The sequence below is a fragment of the Perna viridis genome, chromosome 4, assembly GCF_037379345.1.
Source record: "Perna viridis isolate PV_CMFRI_1.1 ecotype Kerala chromosome 4, ASM3737934v1, whole genome shotgun sequence".
Classification (NCBI taxonomy): Eukaryota; Metazoa; Mollusca; class Bivalvia; order Mytilida; family Mytilidae; genus Perna; species Perna viridis.
This window is the reverse complement of record NC_142448.1, coordinates 23,500,127-23,525,037: the sequence shown is the minus strand read 5'-3', so window position 1 is coordinate 23,525,037 and position 24,911 is coordinate 23,500,127. Positions and strand designations below refer to the sequence as shown.

General features: G+C 33.1%; 1 protein-coding gene and 1 pseudogene across 2 annotated transcripts; one reads left to right on the top strand and one right to left on the bottom strand.

The window, feature by feature from the left end:
* The first annotated feature begins 122 nt into the window (after positions 1–122).
* Positions 123–17,993, top strand: LOC148619398 (uncharacterized; annotated as a pseudogene).
* Positions 17,994–18,816: 823 nt separating this feature from the next.
* Positions 18,817–22,398, bottom strand: LOC148619397 (uncharacterized). 2 transcript variants are annotated; one of them, XM_088576926.1, is made up of 4 exons: positions 22,362–22,398; positions 21,841–21,919; positions 21,433–21,493; positions 18,817–20,965 (listed from the first exon to the last, which is right to left on the bottom strand). In XM_088576926.1, exon 4 carries the CDS (start codon positions 20,944–20,946, stop codon positions 19,855–19,857), a length of 1,092 nt encoding a protein of 363 aa, XP_088433052.1. In that variant the 5' UTR covers positions 20,947–20,965; positions 21,433–21,493; positions 21,841–21,919; positions 22,362–22,398; the 3' UTR covers positions 18,817–19,854. The 2 variants fall into 2 exon arrangements, with proteins under 2 accessions (XP_088433052.1, XP_088433053.1); XM_088576927.1 differs by lacking the exon at positions 22,362–22,398 and having other exon boundaries at positions 21,841–22,021.
* Positions 22,399–24,911: the final 2,513 nt, after the last annotated feature.

Genomic DNA, 24,911 nt, shown 5'->3' with positions numbered 1-24,911 from the left:
GAAATCTAAAATCTAAATTGCCTGTGTCCAAAGTGCATGTAGTCCAACTTGCATATTTCGATTATCAGTAGAGTTGATATGACCCTTTTTTTATGTTCTTATCTCTGTGTAAACCTGACATGTTTTAGTTAATTGACTCGGTTATTATGGACCTATAATGGAGGATAAGTAACCAGCAAGACTAACATTTATGTAACTATGTTTATATCTGTCAGACTTGGCTAGACATATAGTATTTAAATGTTCATATGAGTCGAGTGTCCAACGTCCTACTTCCGGATCGATAGTCGATTGCGCCTGATTTATATACTTATTTCTCTTGAACTTTGTCATGTATTACGTCAATTAAATCAGAAGCATGCAAGAAAATGCGCCACCATTCATCTGAACCCTCACCCAATCTAGCTTTAAGCAGCATATAACCGCTGCGAAAAAAGTTATTTTGCTACCTTGACCTTCACGGCGAGGAAATACCTCATGATAAACAAGAGCTATATATTAACTCAAACATGTCACAATAATGATCGATGATCTTAGAAAAGAGCTTAAAGCTGATATAACTCTTCAAGTAAATAGTGCCACTGCGCCTCTATACACAGAAACAGAGAATCTGAAAACTGAAAATTATCACTTGAAGAAACCTAATAATGAAATTTCAACCATGTCATATATGAGGAAGTTCCGAATGGAAATGGCAGCTTGATTTGTTTTTTGTTAGTCGGAGAAATTTGTGTAACTAACATGATTAGAGTGACTTTACAACATTAAAACTGTGCAAATACGATGAAAAGTGCTTTCAGATTAACTCTATATTGGTGGGAAAAGGTCAAAGCGGAAAAGAAACACCTCAACGAAGTCTAGCTACACCCCAAGCCCTAGCCCGAAGGACCCACCACCCAAAATGGCGAACAACACATCCCCGGCTACTCCTATCGGAAATGCATTAAGAAAAGCACACAGTGTACAATTAGAATGAACCCCTCAACACATGAACAATATAACTAACGTACCACACAACACACCATATAATCCTATACTTACAAATCTTCAACAAACTGTACAACCATTACAGTATAGTGACCAGGGGGGGGACCTGCTATAAACGATCGATTGGAAATCTTGAAACTGAACTCAATCATTTTAAAACTGAGATTCAATCTATTAAGGATACGCTGGCCAAACTGATACAAAAATCGGTCAACTTGAGTCCGACAATAAACGTTTGATTTCAGAATATGACTATATCCGTTCACATAACGCTCAACTACAGAGAGAAAGGGGAGAAATGTATGAAAAGGTACTTGAGATGCAAACTCGATCTATGCCTGACAATCTCATCTTCTCGGGTATACCTCAAACAAACACCAGAACAAACGGAACAAATTGTTCAACAATTTTTGAATGAAAAGTTAGGTTTAGAGGAAAATAACATTCAATTTCATGTCGTACACAGACTGAGGCCTCGTAGAGACAATAAGCCAAATAGTATAGTGACAAAATTTGAACGACGAAAAGACCGTAATCTTGTCCTACAAAAATCAAGAGAAAAACTTAAAAACACTGAGTATAAAGTACAAGAGCAGTACCCTCCTAGGGTTTCAAGACGTAATGAATTATGGCTTGTGTATCGTCATCACCTAGAACAGGAACATACAAACGTTAAACTGTTCGATGATCAAGTCAAATGATATTTTTGTTTGTGTAGAGATCTGAACAGATGATCTTGATGTACTCACTTTACCAGACGATTATAAATCTTTCTCTAAACACAGAAACAAAGTCTAGAGGAATTACGGTTATTTAAAAAAGAGCAGCTTGACAATTCTATAAAATCCGTCGAGTCCGAGAGTGAATTTGTTTCATGGGTAAAACTTCTGAACACACCTGTTCAAAATTCTTGTTTACTGGGTCGTGTTTATATCCCCCCTTCCAATAGTAAATATTCGTCTGTTGATGCTTTTGATTGAGAATGAGCTTTAGTTTATTAATGATTTCGAATACTATGCACTTATTGGGGACTTTAACTCAAGATCAGCTGTTTTGTCAGATTATTTTCTTGCAAATGATGATTTATCAAATATATTAGAGTAATGCACATGATTATATTTATGATTTTAAAAATTTAATTAAATATGATATAACACTTGAAGGTGGGGAGTAAGGTTACGAATGGAATGAAAACATTGTGAAAATTTCTCATAGAAGATAAGTCATTTAATTACTCGAATTACATCATATTATTTACTATACGAACTGACTAAGTAGCTTATACTGGGACTGAAGAATTGTCCGCCACGTCAGAAATCATTTGAAAAACATAGACTTTTTAATTATTTTACAAAGTTTACATTTAACAGCTGGAAAATGTGAATCATGAAATGGAAAACATCATGTTTGAAATGGTTAAAGTCCGAGAACATACCTGAAACTTTTTACCTGTTAATGTTAATCCGTGAATATTAATCTAGAGCTCTTTAAACTTTTATTGAGGGTCTATACGAGTGGGAATAAAATGGCAACGTCTGGTCACTTAAAAGATAGTAGAGAGGTTCTACGGAGAAGTTGACAGTGAAAATCCAGTTACAATGGGGAATATGTATCAATTACTGATGGGTATAAACACTAGACAAGCATAGATGAACTAAATAAAACAATTAGAAACCTAAAGACAGGCGTAGTAAATATGACAAACAAAGTTGGTGGTATAGATAGCTCAGTAAGGAAACTAGAAAATAAATGCAACGATATGGAGAGTGAAATAAAATAAGTAAAGACAGATCAAAGTTAATTGGGAAGTGATGTGCACGAATTAAAGGAAAACCTTCGCGAGAATCACTCTGATCTTCAAGGTTTAAGTAACTTAATGGATGGCTACAAAGAAAAGCAAGAAGCGAATGTGAAAGAATTAAGTACAATGAAAACCTCAGTTAGCAAAGTAGCAAACGACTTAGGCGATCAAAACTTAGAGCTTAGAGAGGAGATCAGATCGGCGATCAGTGATGCGAGAGAAGAGAACGCGGAACTAAAGAACGACATTTTGGACTTAAAGTGTAGAACGATGAAGAATAACTTAATCTTCACCGGCCTAAGAGAACCAGAAAACGAACACACCGAGAGATTACTGAGGCAATTCATCGAAACTGTACTGAACATTAAGCACCGTATTGAATTCGGAAATGTTCTTCGTTTCGGAAAAGGGGCTAGGCCAGGCCAAAAGGACGTCCAAGACCTATAGTTGCAAGGTTTATTTACCATAAAGATCTTGCATATGTCCTATCCAATGCACATCGCTTAAAGGGAAAACCTTTCGGTATCAAACAACAGTTTCCTGAAGCAATTGAACAGGCACGGATGAAACAAAAGCGAGACGAGGGACATCATGTAAAGCTAGTACGTGATATTCTATATGTAGATGGACTTATATATCAGAAGCAAGATTTAGACACTGATGACGATGAGGTGGGCAGGACCGATACAAGAAATGGAGCATCAAGACGGATAACACCAAATCGTCGCCCCTATAAGACAAGCAAACGGAAGCGTTTATCTTTTACGCCGCGATAAGGACCCCGAGGAGAAAGAAATGTGACGCACAACGGACACAACGAAATCAACGAAAAGAAAAGATTGAACAATAACTCTTTTCCAGAGAATAAAGTTTTTAACATTTTAACACTAAATTGTTGTAGTATTTTGAATAGAATGAAATATCCAGAATTTGTAGAGTTGGTCCAAAATCAGAATTTCATTTGTTTAACAGAAACAAAAACAGACGATTTTGATACAATTGAAATACCAGGCTATATCTTTAAAATGAAGAATAGAAAACAACATTCAAAAATTAAGTCAGGTGGTATTGCTTTTGGCTTTAAGTCTGATTTTGAAAAATTTGTGAACACCATCGAGACCACCAGTAAATTAGTATACTGGATCAAAATTTCAAAAAACTTTTTCAAACAGACGAAGATATTATTATTGGTAACGTATATATTCCACCGGAAAACTAGGTCTATAGAGTTGATGATGCTATAAACGAACTAGAACAAGAATTTCTAGAATTATCAAATAGACATAAATATGTATTGTTAAATGGAGATTTCAATAGCAGAACTAGAAATGATTTAGATTTCTTTGAAGTTGATATTAATGCAAATTGTCCTGTAGATTTTGCTTTCACTGATCATGGTAGTAGATTGTTACAGTTTGATATGTTGTACAAGCGTAATAATAAAAATGTAACAAAATACAACTATGGAAATAGGTTATTAGATTTTTGTAGAAACAATAATATGTTTATTTTGAATGGGAGAGTAAATGGTGATAAGTCTTGACTGTTTACATGTAGACAGGCGAGTGTTGTAGACTATTTTATATGCTCTTATGATCTGTTACAATTTGTTACTAATTTAAATGTTTTAGAATTTTTAGAGTTGTATTCAGATGTTCACTGTCCTGTGATTTTAGAAATATATTTAGAACAGACATTAAGGGAAACATCTAACGATTATCATGACAAAAATGGAAATGGAAATAGAAAAAAGATCAAAAAGTGGGACACAAATAAGAAAAATAATCTTGTAGAAAATATAGATTTGGTTAATGTGAACAATTTACAAGAACAAATTGGTGAAATGAATGAAAATAAATTTATATCTCCTGAAAATGTAGACAGTTTAGTCAATTCTTTTAACTCTATTGTTACTGAATCTGCTGATAGTGTATTTGGCACATATATTGTAAATGAAGGTAAAAAATGTCAGCATAAAACAGAAAATAAACCATCTTTTAATCAAGAATGTTGGGAAAAATGTAAGGCATTTAGAATAGCTAAAAGGCGCTATAGAAAGAATAGAAACCATATTAACAAGGAAAATAAGATTAGTGGAGCACGTAATTATAGATGTGAGATGAATAGAGCAATAAATGTGCATAGACGAAATATGAGAAAGAAGATAGATAATCTACGAAAGAGTAATTCAAAGGAGTTTTGGAACTTATTGAACAAAAAACAAAAGCGTAACAGTAATGACATTTCTATTGACACATAACACAATTTCTTTAGAGATTTGAATTCTGCAAATGAAGATACTGCAGAGAATGATTTCACACCAAATGAGCAAGTGGAAGATTTAAATGAGATCATTAATTGCGATATAAATGCAAATGAGATAGAAAAATGTATTAAAGCACTGAAGAACAATAAAGCTTCTGGTGATGATCACATTATAAATGAATATTTAAAGAGTACGTCTCATATATTTATGCCTATTTACGTAAAACTTTTCAACATAATTTTTAGTACTGGAAATGTTCCAGAAATTTGGCTAAAAGGTAACATTTTACCTTTTTATAAAAATAAGGGGGACCAAAAGGATCCCAAAAACTATGGGCCCATTACTATTCTAAGTTGTTTGGGAAAACTTTTTACTTCTATTTTGAATACTCGTCTTACCAATTTTGTCGAAAATTATCTTGTGTTAAATGAAAATCAGTTTAGTTTTAGAAAGGGTTATTCGACAACAGATAGTATATTACATTTATTGTTTGATCTCTTGAAATTAAAGAAGAAGAAACTGTATTGTGCTTTTATTGACTTTGCAAAGGCTTTCGACACGGTCTGGCGTCCAGGGTAGTGGCGAAAGCTTTTGTCAAACTCAATAAACAGAAAAATGTATAACTGTATTGTTAATATGTATAGTAATATTAAATCACGAATACAAATGGTACAGAATTTTCAGATTTCTTTCCCTGTAATATTGGAGTTAGACAAGGTGAAAATCTTTCACCCCTACTTTTTTGCATGGTATTTGAATGATCTAGACAATTTCTTTGAAAACAAAAATGTAGCTGGTTTATCACATATTTCCGACGACATGGAAGTAGAACTTAATCACTACTTGAAACTTTATACAGTATTATATGCTGATGATACTGTTCTAATGGCAGAATCTAAGGATGAATTGCAAAAGCAATTAGATACCTTATATGAATATTGTGATGTTTGGAAACTTAAGGTTAACACAGACAAAAGTAAAATTGTTATTTTTTCTCGAGGTAGATTACCAAATAATGTGTTATTTAAATATGGTGAATTAGAATTAGAAATTGTAAACGAATTTAATTATCTAGGAGTTACTTTTGGAAGAACAGGTAGTTTCTTACGGGCCAAACAGGTTAATGTAAGAAAGGCGACCAGTGCCATGTATGACATTTTAAAAAAGGGCAAATTACATAATCTATCACTTGAAACCCAATTGCAATTATTTGACAAGGTAGTTCAGCCTATACTTTTGTATGGTTGTGAAGTTTGGGGAGCGGAAGATGTTCGTATTATTGAACGAGTTCACTTAAAACTTTGCAAAATGCTTTTACATTTAAAAACCTCAACTCCAGATTATATGATCTATGGTGAACTCGGCAGATACCCACTCGAAATTTGTATTAAATTGAGAATGATCAATTACTGGTCAAAACTAATATCAGGAAAACCAGAGAAACTGCCTGTTATACTATACAATTTATGTTTAAGAAAAATCTTAGATGGTAAAACCATAACTTGGGTACATTATGTAAAATCTATTTTAGACAATTGTGGAATGTCATATGTATGGGATACACAAATTTTATTAGTAATATTTGGCTCTATAAGATAGTAAAACAGAAATTGGTAGATCAATTTACCCAGTCTTGGGTCTTTCTAGTGCAAAATTCACCGAAAGCTCTCAACTATAGAATTTTTAAAGAAAATCTTGCATTCGAAAACTATTTTAAACTTTTGGACACCAAACAAGCTGTTAGTTTTTGTAGATTTAGGACTACCAATCATAATCTGCCTATTGAATCCGGTAGATGGAGAAACATTGAGAGAAATGAGCGAAATTGCAATTTGTGTAACTCTCACGAAATTGGTGACGAGTTTCATTATTTATTTGTTTGCCCTGCATTCCTGAATGACAGGACAAATTTTCTTAAAGTGAAGTATAGAACACGACCCAATATATTGAGAATGAGAGGTCTTTTACAAACTCAAAACATTTCAGAGCTTAGCATATTATGTAAGTTTATTAATATTATAATTAAACGAGTAAATTCTCCGGGGTAAATTAAGAATTTATTTGTTCATACAATGTAGTTAAAATTACTATTATACTTGATTACTGTTTCGTAACCTAAAAATAATGTCTGAAAACTGTGAATTTATTATTGTCAATGTTATATATTATGTATAATTTACATTCTCTATACCACTGTAAAGAGGTTTATTGAGAAATAAAGATATATATAAAGGTATAACCAGGATCAGTCTCAATTAAATTCATTTGGATATAATTTAGTCCAATTGTGTAAAAATGTGTACATAGTTAACGGGAGAATTTTCTATATAAATGAACCACGAGAAACTAATTTTTAAGAACGGATTTTCAAATATTGTTAAAAATATTACGCTTACTCCTAGAAAACTGGTCCCAGTATCAAACAGAATTCTAATTCACAGCATACTGATATTGTAGAACTCATATTTTAGGCATTCATGATTAAGGTAATGATGTACCTAACATATTTGATCAATTTAGGCGCTTATATTATCCTTTTGGAGTGACAGTACTTGAAAGATCGGAAAATGGGAATTTTCAGAACTTTCGAATTTTCTACTATATCACCCGATATTGTCTTTTTTTTCAGAATACTGTAGTTTAAACAAGTTTTTGTGTGATACGGTTCATTAATATAGTGTCTTAACTTCAAGAGAAGCCCAAATAATAGATATTTGAACTTTTCCAAGTCAAGCTAGATGGAAAATTACTACCATTACCCTTGATAAAAAAATGCCTCAATATGAATTAAAATGTTAATTTTTGGCATATAAACGGTACACAATAGACATGTTGGGTACTATTGTTTTTTCAGAATTTCATATTTTCGTCCATTTCATCTATAATTTGCAACTTACAATAGAAGTTTTAGTGCCCCCATTAGGTCCCAGGGACGAAGCCCCCCCCCCCCCACCCCCGAAGCACCTTGCAGATATAGAAGGGGTTTTCGTAGAAGAGACGGAGGAGATATGCCTTAAATAGTTCTCATAACCTTTCTGCGGTCACTTTCTAGTTGGATTAATCCAGGGAGTGTACTAGTATATCAATGCAATATAAAGTTCCTGATTAATCAGATAGCCCTTATGTCTGAGATTCCTCTCGTGGTTAGACTTTAACAAAAGACGGTGTATGAAATTGAGAAAAAATGTACGAGCTTTATATATTTCAAACTTTTATCTACGATGTGGCCGATTTCACCATTCTTAGAACTAATATCATAGTCAGTACAGCTTCGGTTTGGGAAGAATCAAAGGATAACAACAAGAAAATATCTATTACAAGAATAGGCAGGAAAAAAACATCCAAAACAACCATGAAAACCTAGTAGTACTGAACCTACTGAAATCTCCATAAATGCAGTTTAAAATGAGTGAACATATGCATGGTACATATAAACAGGAATAGAAGTCTTCGGTCTTTCATTAAGCGGAAAATGGCTTCGTCATTATATCAATGTCATTTCTTTGTACGAATGTTGAAGCAGAACATATATATATGCCGCATACATTGACATGAACATAACCAATTGCATTTTGCATAACACTGTCACAATATTGTTGATAACAGACTTTCAAGAGAATTTTCTAAATGAAATAAGAATTACTTCATTCTGGGAGTGTTTAGACTTCAAATTTTATAACGATTAGTGTTGTTCCTATTTGTTTTGGTTTCTTCTTGATTTTATTTTTCGTTTGACTTTGAGTCCTTTGTTGATCGGGATATACCTACGTCAATCGAATAAAGGGATGATAAACAGAAAAACGATTTCTTGATCGTCCCTCATTTTTGACGCCTTTTCTTTTCTATATACATTTGCAATGGTGAGGGAGAGCTAAGTTTTACTTATACGTCACGGTCCCGTCAGTACATTATAACATCTTGCCTATGTCTTAATCTTTTGAGTTTGGATCAGTTAGATAATGTAATGCACAAAAAATGTAGTTCATTTAGCTGAACTAATAGAAAGGAAAGATTTTGTTATACCTCGGGATTTCGTTTATTTCCGTTAAATGGTTTTAAGTTTATTATCTTTTACATATTCAGAATTCCTGATTTTCAAGTAACATTTGCATTTAACTTACCCTACTGGAAAGACGAATTACAAGAGATCCCAAGTTTATTTCAACAGTTTTATTTAAAACTGGTCTTTTTTAATATACATCTGTTGACACTTGAGCAGGGACTAAAATAAGATGCAGCTTTTTGGTCAGTTGTGCTCGTCGTTCTCGAATATCCTTGTTTTTGAAGTTGACAGATTTCTTCAACTACAGTCTTAAATATAAAACAATATACAACGAAGAGACTTTCCAGTACCTTGTAAGGTCAAGCTCACACCCATATGTTGTATTCAAAGTCTTTATAAAAGGCGAGACTATAATTCGCCATGTTCAGAAACAGAACGAAAACTAGTACTAATTGTGTTGGACACCAACACAGATTCCTATTGTCACAGGAGATCCCAAAAATCAGCTTTTTACGGCTCCAGAAATTTGTTAGTTTGTTTTTTTTCTCTTTAAAATGCTCGACCTGCAGCCATCTTGGAATGGCGGCCATTTTCAAAATTTTAAATTTTGCTGATCGGAAGTTCTTTTAAACCAAATATCAAGTCTCTACATTTTTTCTCTCCAGTTTTATGACTTTTCACGTCTTTAAACGGTGACCAGGTTTGAAATTTCAAAATGTTTGGGAACATTTATATATGGTCCTTATTTCTGTGCCAAGTTTGGTTTCAATTCATTCAGCCGTTTCAGAGGAGTTCCGCGGACAAAAGTAACAGACTATGCAAAGTAAAGTTGGAACAAAAACAACTTGTTACCCCGCTACGTTTAGGGAGCATAATTAACCGTGTAGACTTATCGAAAAATCGCTTAAATTGACACACCATTTTCAATGTTAAAACCCCTAAAGTAATTAAACTTCAGTAAAAAATGGCTTATTTAGTATTTTCTATTCAGTACTATCATAATTAATACTTCTGGTGTTCTTTTAATGACTTGTGTCGATTTTCAAAGTCAGAATTGATCAAAAATTGCAAAGAATGGGATTTTTGATTTTTTGGACTATACATCACCAACCTTCTAGGTATTTCTTACACCAGAGTTCCTTTCAGTTGTAAAGTGTTTTTATTGCAAAATAAAGATACTGAAAGCAACCCATATATTTCTAAATTATTTGTTTAAGATGGAAACGAATGTTAACCGTACAGAAAGGAAAGCGCTCTGAAAAAAACTAGCTTTTAACAAAATTGCAGTTCGTTCCCAACTAGTTCGTTGACATATTCAAGCATCTTAACGAACTTGCACGAATATTTATCGAATTATACTGCTTTTTAAGACTGTTTCAATATATAAATAAAAGAGCACGCCAATAAATCAAAGTACTCATGGACTGAATCAATTTATATCCATTGTTTAAATTTAACGCCTCAAATAAGCGTCAGATTGTAAAAATATGGGATAATAGGAAAGTACAGGGGTCGAATTCAAACGTATCTAAACACAAGATTACTGTTTTAAATTATTAATATTGAACTCTGATATATTTTTTGAATACACCATTCTGATTACTAAGGACATTACAAATAAAACACACACAAACACAAATTGATGATGCATGGTAGCAGTGCACCGATTTACGTGATATTCAGGTTCGATGTCGCGATGAAACAGGAAGCAGTTAATTAAGCGGGGATATGGGGCCCCTATGCGCTCAGAACCCCTGGATTATTTGACGCAAAAACCTGCTTTCCACTTACCTTAATATGTTTGCTGACACTTAAATCTACGTGAATACAAAGTTCTTTTTGGTGGAATACTTGAAAAATATGGAAATTTATAACAAAATGTTCAGGTTTAATATATTTCCTTAATGTTTAATAGACTTTGGAATTTGTCACACCACAAAAGAAGTGACTGAGAATAAGATGTTTGTCAATATATATTCTATAGCTTTCACAACCTGGTTATGAACTACCTTGGTGTCTAGTTTGTAAAAATATGGCAGGTGATATCGATTCTAGATGGTGAGCATAACGGTATCTCGTTACAGCACAGTAAGAACTGGTTAAAAGTTGAGTTTTATCATTGCATCAAAACGGGACTACAAGACCATCAGTTCTAAAACATTTTAAACAAAACGCCAAGTTAACCACATATAAAATTGAAATCAAGGAAGCCGGTATTCGAACGGCGACTAAAAAACATCAATGAGGGACAATAAATAAAATATCCGCTTCCAAAAGTTTTACAGGATTATTTTTTTTCTTTTCTGATTTCTAAATAAATGTTGATCCGGTTTTCCCATTTTCAGAAAAACCGTGTCACCACACTCCTTTTTAGGTGACTTTATCGCATCACAATGTAAGTGGGAATGTAAGCCTTAGGTTATTTTATGCATAAACGTTAACCATGAGTCTGATGCAAAATGCTTTTCCCCCGTACATTCTGACAGGATTCCAAGTGTGTTGTCATGCTAAACACTGATAGAACATTTATAAACTTTTGTATTACAAATGTATTGATGAAAAAAACACCTAAATTAAGAAGTTTTTTTCTCTAATTTTAATTCAATTTACTTATTTTATTAACAATAATACTGACTGATTCCATGCTTTAAAACATGTCTAAGAGTAATTAATAATATATAAAATGTGGGGTACACACTTTTTATTGTACATATAAAGGACATTAACTTTTTTGTAATTTTAAAAGATAGGAAAAGGTTTTTTTAATGAGAATATACATCGCACCCATCCCCACAGCCGATAAATATTGACAGTTCCTTTTTTTTTTGTCTCAGTCACATTCTCATTTTCCTTCAGTTTTATTTGTGTTTGTGTTTGGTTTTTTTTATCTCGTGATTTCCCCCCACCCAAATGAAGTACTTACTTATTTGTTATTTATATAAATCGATTGAGTATCAATATTCGAACGAATACTATTACGGTAATTAAAGATAATTTTACTTCTTATCGGAAGAGTAATCAAGGGAACTAATGTTATAGCGGTAATCAAAAGAATATAATCCAGGGACAAAGACCAGACATGGAAAACAGACACATACAACAAAGAACATAAAGTAACTAAAATTATACATACAAAGTAACAAAAGTAAATGAGCAACTCGGACTCCATTAAAAACTGGGAGCATGGACCAGGTGCACCGGTAGGGTAAGCGTCCTCTGCTTTTCTAGAAACACCAGCCGAGTTTCTCATAAAAAGTCAAGTCCGGGGTAGACAAACGAGGAAAGGCAAACTATGACCCGTTGAATAAATCAGTTTTCATGATGCTGATGGATACATCATAACGATCTACGAGTTCATGATGACCACCATAAAACTTCTGTAGTGATGACTTCAATCTTGTAGCAACATAACCCTGTTCCAGAAGCCTTTTAGTTAGAGTTCTAGCGCGATACAAAAAGTCTGCGTAGTTACGGCAAGCTCTGGCATAACGTATGAGTTGTGATATGAACACTCCATACGCAGGAGCCGAAGGGATGTTGCCACAGATGAAAGGAAAGTTGACAATTTTGAATGAAAAGTCATCACGTGTGTCGTAAAGTGGTCAATAGTTTTCCTTTACCATCGATTTCTAAGTGTAGGTCAAGATATGAGGCTAACTTCACAGTGTCTGTAGTATCCTTTATCTCAAGTTCTTTTGGGTAGATGCGATGTATCAAATCCCCGAAATTAGGATTGTTTAAAGATAGTACGTCATCTACATAGCGGAAACTGAGATTGAAGGATCTAGCCAAACGATATTCTTTCTTTCTGATCAAATCCGCTATAAAGTCAGCCTCATAAGAGTGAAGAAATAGGTCAGCAAGTAAAGGAGCACAATTTGTTCCCATTGGAATGCCGACCGTTTGTTGAAAAACACGTCCACCACACTGGACAAATATGTTGTCCATTAAAAATTCCAGTACTTTGTAAACATCTTCCTCTGTATATTTGGAAGATGATTTGGAATTATTTCTTACAAAGTATGAGGAATCTCTACCAAGAACTATATATTTGTATCTAGGTGTACCATCTTTTTTGGAAAAACAACGATGTATAATGTTTTTAAGTCGGGATTTTAACTGAGTATGGGGAATAAAAGTATACAGTGTTGACAAATCATAAGTTTTAATGCTATTATATTCAGATAATAGTCTTGAACTGATTGTCTCCAAAAGATCTTTCGAATTTTTCAGGATCCACATTGAATTAATACAGTAAGGAATCACGGTATTCGTTCTGGATGGAGAACCACCATTTTGAATGGGAAAGCGTGTAGAATTATTTGCAGTCGATGACATGCACACGGCGAGTAATGGAGGGGCTCCCATAACATAAGTTTTTTCTCGAAGTGGGCAGGGTGCTGTAAATCTCACAAGAATCGTCCAACCTGATAATTTGTATAGGAAATACATCTATTTATTTGCATTCGATTGATACGAAGTTTGAACAAATCCTCTTACATAATGAACCGGTATATCTAAAAGGGGTCCATCCCCCTGACGGTCTTGAATGTTCCACCTGTCTATTGATATGCATTGTATCTACTTGCGTAACAATATCTTCGTATTGTATATATTACATGAATTGCATCCAAGTAAAATTCACTTAACGGAAATGTTGAGTTGGCTAGGAATATTTCTATGGAACAAGGGCACATTGTCAAGAAATATGTCGTTCAGTTATTATATGATTATGTAAATCTTGCAAATTCTAGTTTGTTTTCCATTTTCATCACCCACATGCACCACTAATTAAATCTTATCCATTAAATATGGCCACTATATGGTTGTATCAGCCTTCAGTCAATTAACACCCAATAATTAATAGATACACTTAGACAGTAATATATATTGTAACGAGAGGCAAACATTATACACATTTTCATCCGAATATACAATACTAGTTTATATACATGTACATGTAGATATATCATGACTGATTCACTGAAATAATTTAATTGAAGAATTTACAAAACAAAATGTTTTCTCGAAGTTTTCTAAATAAAAATGTTGAGTCTCTTCGAGGCTTAGCAACTAAGAAAATCTGCAGACTCAGAACTATACTAATATCGAAACTGGTGGATAACGAGGTATAGAAAGAAAAAACAGCAAAATAATCAGTATATAAGAATAAATAAATAGGCGATGAATCGAAAGTTCTTCGGTTCTCTCTCAGGAAAACCATCTTTAAAATCATTGCAGTACATTCATATTATTGAATTTCAGATGTCAACCAAAAAGCCATTTGTTCTTCATAACCTTTTTGATTTGATAATATTGAGAACTGATTTGATAATATTGAGAACTTTTCTCTTCTATCATATTACAATAAAATATGGTCAAAGGGATGTTTGCTGGTTGCGGAACCTACTACTGAATTTAGACTTATGCAGAATCACTTTCCTATTAACTTATAACGACCTTTTTTATTGGTCAGTTTGATTATGACACGAATGAAAAAAGGATCGGCTTACTTATCAAAAGTATCGGCTTATTTTTTCAAAAGTAAGCCGATACTTTTTTTCTGTATGCATAAAGTTTTTCTATCGGCTTACTTTTCAAAAGTAAGCCGGTACTTTTGAAAAGTAAGCCGATACTTTTGAAAAGTAAGCCGATAGAAAAAAGTAAGCCGATAGAAATATCCCTATTATGACACGAACCGCCACTGATACAAAATGGCATTGATAATATTTTCGGTAGAATAACGGCTCTATTTGTAAATAGTGCATGCTCGGTTTCGGTTAGAAGCGATATATATGTGATAAAAATAAGTCTGACTGTAAAAACAAACCATGGTTTAATGGAAAAGGCGACAAGAAGCGACGAGTCTTTCATCGAGCTAAACGCAAATATAGCTGGACTAAAAACGCTGAAAACAAGAATTGTATGAAGCAAGCGAGTAAGTCGTATAAAAACGATATTAATAGAGGTTTTTCCGAGTACTCTTTTCGAGTAGAAAAAAAAATTAATTGAGGATTCACGGTTCGAACCGAAGAACATATTGAATAGTCTTGATAGAAAAGACAAAAACGAGCCAAAAGTCGAATTACAAGACTTATTTAATTCTTTTAAGGATCTGATTATAAATCCAAACGCGATTGAAGATGATGATTTTGAGTTTAATTTTGATTTTGATACAGAGCATAACGAATTGATACATGATATATTAAATAGTGCGATAAATGCGGAAGAAATCGAGATCGCAATAAAAAATCTAAAGAATTCAAAGGCGCCGGGAATAGACGATATCACGAACGAGTATATTAAATCGACGTCCGATGGTGATGCCCATATATATATGTAAAATTGTTTAATCTGGTTCTAGATAATGGATTTATAGCCGAGTCTTGGACCGTAAGAATTATCCAAGCTATATACAAAAACAAAGGTGATCCTAGTGACCCGGATTCATATCGAGCGATCACCTTAATTTCAAATTTGGGAAAATTATGTATATCTGTCCAAAATATGAGACTTACTAAAATTTCAGATTTTATCGATCTTCTTACAAAATCTCAAGCTGGTTTTATGAAGGGGTTTTCCACAACCGACAAAATTGTTCACTAAAAAAATTTATGCGCTCATTCAAATTTATTTAGGTCTTGGCAAAAAACTTTATTGTACCTTTATTGATTTTAAAAAAGCGTTCGATACTGTTTGGCGGGTAGGGTTGTGGAAAAAAGCTGGTTGAAAATGGTATTAATATTAAAATCTTGCAGGTTATTGTTAATATGTTCAAAGACGCTAAATCACGTATTAAACAAAATAATGTATTTTCTTATTTTTTTTAATTGCGGCATTTGGTGTTCGGCAAGGAGAAAACCTGTCTCCTTTCCTTTTTGCTATTTTTCTCAATGATCTAGAAAAGTTTTTATTGAAAATAATGTCTCTGGGTTAGAAAATGTTGGAAATATATTGGAAAATGAAATACAATGTCATATGTCTTTATATTTATTATTACATGCAGACGATACTATATTATTAGCCGAGAGTCCAGAAAAAATGCAGGCAATGTTAATTGAATTTGAAAACTATTGTAATTTATGGAAACTAATGGTTAATCCAAATAAGACAAAGGTCATGATTTGTTTTTCAAAAAGTAAGGGGAGACGTAACCCCAATTTTATTTTCTTTGATAATGTCCTAAAAGTAGTCGATGAATGTACTAACCTGGGATTAACTTTCAAATATACTGGTTATTTTTTCTAGGCCAGAGAAGTTTTATCGAAACAGGCTCAAAAATCTATTTTTACTCTCTTCCGACGTATACGGAATATACATAAACCAGTAGACCTCCAGCTGAAGATCTTTGATTCTCTTGTGGTCCCAATTTTAATCTACTCTTCAGAGGTATGGGGTTTTGAAAATACTGGTGAATTAGAAAAGATTCATGTACAATTTATGAAAAAGATACTTTGTATTCGTAAAAGTACACCAAATTATATTCTTTTTGGATAAATTGGGAGACATCCTCTACACATTCAAAATTCGGATGATTGGCTTCTGGAAGAGATTATTAGAAAACCCAAAGAAATTATCTAGCATTTTATTTAGATTATTGTTATCACTACATGGAAAACAAAATTTTAATTTCAAATATATTGAATTTATGAAGAGTATTTTTGATAGCATTGGTTTGTCATACGTTTAGAATAACCAAATTGTTTTGCATGCCAATGATATTAAGATGATTGTTAGACAAAGGTTAATTGATAATTCTCATCAAACTTTATACAGTGATATGGGTAACTCGTCTAGGGAGGAATTTTATCTAAATTTGAAACAGGATCTTGAGTTGGAAAAAAATATTTGTTGAAACTCAATAGAGCAGACCGTATAACAATATGTAAACTAAGGCTCTGATATTAAGCTGTCGAAACTGGGAGACGGGCAGGGATCTCATCAGAACATAGGACCTGTCATTTATGTAACTTGGTTCAAATTGGGAATGAATATCATTACTTTTTTGCTTGTAATCACTCTAAAATTTCCGCTCTTAAAGATAAATATATTCCTGCGTATTATACAAGGTACCCTAATATTTATAAACTATATAACTTACTATCTATTTGTAATGTTAGAGTATTGAAATATGACGCTGTCTTCCTGCGTCAAGTACAAAAATTATTGTAACAGCAAACTCTGTATAACATTTTGTAATATGTATCTGTATCTGTTCATGTGATTTGTTTATTATCTCTTGTTACACTGTAATGTGTCTGAGTGAGTACAATAAAGTACTGAATCTTGAATCTCATAAAATTGATGACCTAGATCAACATAGCCGTAAAAGTTGCATACGAATTAGTGGGGTTACACGAAACCAAGATGAAGATACAACCAGACTTGTCTGCGATGTAGCAACTAAATCAAATGTGAATCTAGATCCCAATGACATTAGCGTGTCTCACCGCTTACCGACCGAAAAGGGTCCAATACAAATCATTGCACGTTTTACGCATGCAAAGAAGCGGTCTGAGCTATTACGTGCTTCACATAATATCAAGGAAGTAGACGAACTGAAAGGCGTCGGCATTAGCCAGGACCTGACAAAACCAAGAGCGAAACTTGCATTTCTTGCCCGAAACGCCGTCAGATCGTGAAAAGTCAATAAGACGTCAGTTGGGAACGGAAAGATCTTTATAACGGACATAAAATTTCAAGCCATCTTCTCAGAATCAGCCAACGAAATCTCGTTCCCTTCCGTTAATCAACCTAAAAATATCGCAAATAAAGTTCTGTCTTCACAAATGATGGCTAACACTCCACACTCTCAGATGATGCAACCAGGTTTTCTAGTTTGTTCTCCGTCAAACTCTCTTCAGACTCAGATGATGTTACAGTGTCAATTTCAGCAAACTTCAACGTATGGTGGTGGGGCGGCATTATGTACCTGATGAAGATGTATCATCCCAAATTCGGCTAGCCTATTTCTTTCATTGACGAATTGTGCTTACTAAAATGTTTTAAATATATTTGAGTAGTATTAGCCGTATTAATCTGAACATTTGTATTATATTTAAAAAAAAAATAAATAAAAAATATATTCAGTAATTTTGTATGATGTAATGAATGCAATTAAATGAAGAAGAGACACCAAGTACACTGTTATAAATACTAAATGATTCCGGGTTGTTTTCCATCTTTAAAGCTGTTTTTTTTTCAATTCTTACATTTTCCATTTTTCATTTGTTTATTTTTATTCATTCTTTTTTACATTAGCCAAATTTTTCATATTATTATTATAAATATGCCCCGTTTCTTTTCTTTTTTAATTCTTTAATTTCTATCCGACAATGTGTCGCTCCCCCAAACACACATAAAATATGCATTTTTTTTTTACTATGACTTCCTCATTTTGTTAATGTTTATGTTTAAATTATAAATACCATGTAAACATGATTTATGACATGGTATGACATTGTTGCGCTTCATTAAGTGATTGTTTAAAAAATGACCAGTTTTTATAGGAACAGTCACACATCTTATGAAAATGGACAACCTTCAAAGCCGGAGGCGAATATAATTAACTTGATTCACCTCGAAACCTTCCATTTATATGTTATTCTTTTACCGTGACTTTAAAAACACAATGATATGATCGATCATGTTTTAAATAATGATTGGACGTAGTCGATCAGTCAAATGCAATGTTTTAAATATCAAATGGAACTCACTGGAGTTTTCCATCTTTGCTCGACGATTCATGTATTTCTTATTTCCTTAAAATAGTCTAGTAAACCTGGCGAAAATTAGGAGTCAACCTCAAAATAATTGCTACAAAGGCTTTAATGACTGAAAATGACAGAGTAGACATACAATATTCACATAATAATAATATACAAAAATATAATTTTCGGAAAAGCCTTTTTTGGGGGTGAAAAATGTGTTTTTATTGAAAAATCGTGGAAAACTGGAAATTGCAAAATTAAATCTTCCCTAGAAAATGCAAATTAATATTTTCCTAAAGAACGACTTTGTTATAACTAAAGCTACGGTATGAGATGTTTTAGCACTATTTTAGAGCAAGAAATAGCTTTTTGGGGTGAAAATTAAGGATTTTAATGAAAATTCACGAAAAACAGGAAATGTGAAAATCACCATATCCTCTGAACATGAATGCGTAGTTTTTTTCAATATTGGATTTGCAACAAAAAGTGTAATAAGTAAATTGTTTTGACCAACATATCTTGCATTTAAGAATTAAGAATTTTTTCACAAGAAAAATATTTTTTGTGGGAAAAATGGGGTTTTATTGAAAAAATACGAAAAAACCGAAAAATCAGAAAATTAACATTTCCTTATACTGACATCGGTATTTCTTTACCCATATTAATCGGTATGTATTTTTATTATAGGTTGTAGTTGTAAAAGATAACAAAGTTTTTTTTTACACAAAAGGTTGGATAATAAAAACTTTGGGGAAAAAAGGGGTGTGTGAAAGGGTTTTGATTAAAATTCAGAATAAAAGAAAATCTCAAATTTAATATTTGTTTTAGGATATTATGCTTTTATACAGCTAACGATATCAATTGAATAAATCTATTTAGAATATCAGTATTATCCTTTTAACCACAATTGCTTTCAATACATCAAATGCGGTGTAAAATTATTTGTCATGAAAAATCCTAGAAAACGAAAATTTAACTATAATGAGATTTATTTGTATCTTTTACGATAAGAGTTCAAATTTCAAAATAAATATTACCAGTTTATGATTTTCACTCAAGTGTGTGTACACGTTGACGGCCGATCAAATTACAGGTCTCCATTTTCCAGGTCTATTAATTCCTCCGATATCCTACTTGTGTTAGAGTAGTTGACTCCCCTGCATTCGCCACAGCCACTTGAACAAGCGATGCCGTTCTTTCTGCCGCAGTCGGTCTTGCAATTACAATGAATCATTTTCAAGAGAAAGTCGGGTGCAGGCTGTTTTGACATTTCAATTGGGTACAAATTGTTATTTCGTTTAGTCCAGCCCCAATCTGTAGGGTCTAATTCCGCAGGCGATTTTCCTTTCCAATATTGGCATTGAAGGTATACCCTCATCGAGTGAAAATTCGCTGCATCGGTTGTTGGTGGAAGACTTTGTACCTGTACAACAGAACACCTATTTGCAGCCATTGTTTTTGTGGTGAACTTTCTCCATCTTAATAGGTCTAATCCTTCTAACGGCATCCCACCATACAAAGCAACGAGGACCTCTTCTCCAGCTTTGCATATGGCTTCTCTACTGCTATAGTCCTTTAAAAATGTCTCAGCTTGCGCTAGGAGTGAATAATAGTGTCGATAAGTTGGTCGTCCTCTTTTTATCTGAAATTTGTCGGTCTTAGCTGAAAACATTTGAGACCTATTTTTCCCTGAGCGGAAGTTGGCGCTACATGTATTATGATATACTGCATCGGCCGCATGCAGGTCTCTGGCAAATTCTATTCTTCCTTTAACTTCTGTGCTCCATTCATCATTCCTTTCGTTGCATATCTTCTCCACTTTTGTCTGAAATTCTGTTGTTTGAACAGCATGTATATCAAAGAGTTTCTTTTTAGCTGAGTATTCCTGTATAGACGTTCCGCAAAAGAGGCAATTATCCTTTAAGCTGAACTGCTTTTCTGATCGTAATAAAGGAGGCGGTGAAATAGGTGACGTCGAATTTCTCTTCAATGATTTGATAACATTGGGATTAATGTAATTTCGTCTACAGTGATCGTGAACAACTAGGCCAGCTTTTGTAAAAAATTTATCACCTCTTTCTCGACTTGCGTTGTTGATGCCTGTGCTTCCCTTTTCTCGCAGCTCAACGGTCTTACTTCCATCGTGTAAACTTTCCTTGCAAATAACACAAGTTTCCATTTATTTGATTCCTTCTAACCTGAAATAAAAAAAAAGAGATAGCAAATATTTGGGAAATTATTTCGCTGTGTATGTATTTAACGCGTTGGCACCAGCTTATTTATTGCGTACATTGGAGACCCATGTGTTCCATTGAGTTTATCCTTTGTCATACAACATGGTTTATATATGTTTTTACCTCATTATTTTCATATATTTGTAATTATTTCATTTTTTGTTGTTGTATTTCTTAATGTTTAATTTGCTTTGACGTTACACAGTCTGTGGAATATTAGAATCTTTGGCTCTATGAAATTAGTACTTTTTTAATATAATTTTTTTTTCTTGGATTTGTGTATTCTTTTATATTCTTAAAAACAAATGTTGGAAGTTTCTATTTATTGTCACATATTGTAGAATGATTCCATCGTATTTTCCAAAATTTAAACAAGATATAGATGAGATATGACACCCTTATGCTGTGTATAATATAACGAAAATACATACCTGAGATATAAGTATTTAGCATATTTAATTCCTGGAGCTTTGTCGTAATGATATCTTCAACCTGATATAAGGAAAATCCATTAAAAATGGCTCAACTTGCAGGACTTATTAATTTCACTTTTCTTTACATCATTTGTTCAATTCCTGTTTTCTTTTTTATTTAATTTTTTTTTGGTTTAATGTTATTGTCAATTTTTTTTGGTTTGTTTTGTTTTGTTTTTGTTTATTTGGTTTGCTCTGCTTTTTTTTCTTTTTTTCATGTAATAATATCATAAAAACATGAATTCAGCATTAGAAAATAATAAAATTTCATAATTTCTGATATGATTTTTTTTTTTAGATTAATTTTACCATCAATGTAAAAATTGTGGTTTTTTTTTCTACTTTTCGACAGAAAACAGCATATACCTGTCATATACTGACTTTTAAAAAAATTCTATTTCACTCGAATAATTTATTTTGAAACTGCCGAGGTCTTGCTGATTTGCTAAAATGAAAATAGGACATTAAGATAACTAATTTTCACAGTTTTATGAGTTCAATTACAAATAAATCGTCAATTACAATACATTTTTGTTAATTTGGCGTTCCATACGTTTTTTACGTGCGTAACTACCTTTATAAAAGCACTGTTTGAACTTAACTAATATAACTTAAAGTGTTTTTTTTCTGGTAAACTAATGCTATAAAATTTAGATAAAAGGTTTATTTATCTTGATATCAATTTAAACCCTCTGTAATTCGTATTTATCAACTTATGGTGCTGACAAAAGGAGATAACTTTATTAACCGGGAAAATATATATTTCTACTGATGTGAACATCCTTATTTACAGTCTGTGGATATATTTTGGTTGTAGAATTAAGTTGAATCAACAATACATAAATAAATGTGGTGATAGGTGTACGCATAACCGTTAATAAACCTACCAGTTTTGATTTCTATACCGTCACCGCTGATATGACGTCATCTATGGAAGCCGGTTTCGGAAACAAAAATAGATGAAATATCACGGGTTTTATTTCTTATTTTTAAGCATGTTCCGAAAATTATATTTTGCTATATTTTTGGTATATTGATCCAATATGATAACTTTACAATATACAAAAGAAAAAAACTTTTGTAGCAATTACTTTGAGGTTGTGTAATAGATTGACTAAACTAAAAACATGATTATTGTTTAGAAGAAAATTATATTTTTTGACTTCAATTTTCATATGTTTTTAGATAACGTTTTTTTTTTTTAATTAGCTTTATTTCTTTTCACTTTTAATTTTCATTGATAATTTTACATAGAAATCGAATTGTAACCTTGATCTAGTTAAGATAAGATAGTCGTTGTTTATCTGGTCATCCAGTACATGGAACTAATTAATTATTTTGATAGCGGTCAGCTGTTTAACATATTTAATGATCTGTATCAGACAGACAATGAGAGAGTAAAAGTTCAAATTGGTAATTTGGGGAGTTTTCCGTTACATTTAGGTTAATTGGATTTATTTGTTCAGATTCGGCAGATAATTATGGTCAGTTAGAAATCAGAGTTCGATCGGTAAACATTGTATTCAAATATGTGAATGTATATATTGTGTAAATAAACGTAGGATTAGAAAGATCGTTTTTAATCGAAATCATGGTCGTAGACAAAAGTTATAGTGCTCGTCGTCTAGCTTCCCAATTACATAATTGAACAAACAATCGTTAAATCGCTTCCACTGTGCAACCACTCTGCTCCATTTTCCACGGATAACCGAGTATTGACGAGTTATTTCTTCTATTTGTGGGATGTTACCTGTGCATAATGGTCTTATACATAGTGGGATATTTTTATTTCTGTTAATGTTTATGTGTTACATAATTACCAATTTTTATATTTTGATGACCAACTGTATTTTACGAGACATTTTCACTTTTATGCTTTTTACAAGTATTTAGTAACGTTCGAAACTGTTAACAGTCCCAGATCGACACGATACTTCCTTTTTGATAGCGCAATCACCTGATGTATATATTTATTAATGAGTATCGTACCGGGGTAAAACTGTTTAACCAAACAGCCACACACAGACCAAAACGGAAGTCTACTATTTGAAGATATACTTTTTGTCAATCTTATTACTTCATACGGTGTTTTACCAATGCTTTTGAAAACTCGTGCATTGTTTCCAACTAGAAGTGTATTTACTATTAATGTTTACAATAATGCATTTTACGAAAACACATATTCAATGAACGGAAACACAGATACTTGTTCATTGTTTAATCTTTTTTGTATTATATTGTTGTTTAATGTTATAATTTTTTGGTTGTCTATTGTTATGTTGCTATCTGGTGATATTAGGTCAAAACCTGGACCAAGCTGCGATACATCAGGCGCGACCTCGACATCTACTAGGGATGATACTATTGATAATTTCCGAGATTATATGCAAGCTTTACCGACCTTCGTTCACTTGAACATTCAAAGCTTAGTTCCGAAGCTTGACATCGTCAATATAGAACTGCGTAGTATCGATATCATCTGTCTCGGCGAAAAGTGGTTTAGTCCTGATGTAATCAATAACGACATTCTTTTAGATGGTTTCATCCTCCTTTTAGAAATGACCGTGTTAGCAGGCGGGGTGAGGGTGTAGCGATATAAGTAAAAGACAAATTCAGTCGCCACTATGAATGCAAGATTTATTTGTTGGAGGTGCTTAGGGCTTGTTGGTAGAGGTAAATATAAAGGGCATCAAAAAGTTTTATTTGGAGTCTTTTATAGACCTCCACATTCTGGTGATCATATTTTTACTTTGGTCGAGCATTCCATTGATCTTGCTGTTGACACAGCATCTGAAAACATTGTCATCTTTGGAGATTTCAATGAAGATTATCTTAAAGATAATAATGTACTTATGAAAAATATCGTAACGAGATATGACATGGTTTAATCAATGAACGAACCTACCCACTTCAATGAGAACAATACTTCGTGTTTGTTCGTTTGTTTGTTGGGGTTTAACGCCCGAGCAGCAATATTTCAGCAATATTCAGGCGATGAACATGAAGTGGATGATAAAATGAACATGAAATGATGAGGAAATGGAAAATGGGATGGGACAAATTTTGATTGCCGCTGGAAATAGGGAGAGGTGGGTAGGGTCGGGCAATTTAGCCTCCTGCGGCGGAGCCCTATGGTTCCTAATCCGGGAGAATACCACAGTAGGGTTTTTTTTTCTATCGTGCGAGGAACGTGGCATCTTTCCCAGCACGGTGCACCACTATGGTTTGCGGTCAGGTTTTCCGTATTATAGCCTGACAAACCCAGCATGTAACACACCAGGAGTACCCCATTCCACAACCTGGGGTACACAACCCAGTTGCTCTATGAGCAGAACGCCATAGCCCCCGGCTAAGGTTCTGAGCACTATTAAGTCGCTTTTTAGCGCTGCTGCAGGCCTATTCTTTTGACACCCGGACCTGCATGGGTAGTTCGTGTT

Excerpts from the sequence above, each read along its gene's own strand:
- LOC148619397 (XM_088576926.1), bottom strand. The coding sequence starts at position 20,946 with ATGGAAACTTGTGTTATTTGCAAGGAAAGTTTACACGATGGAAGTAAG.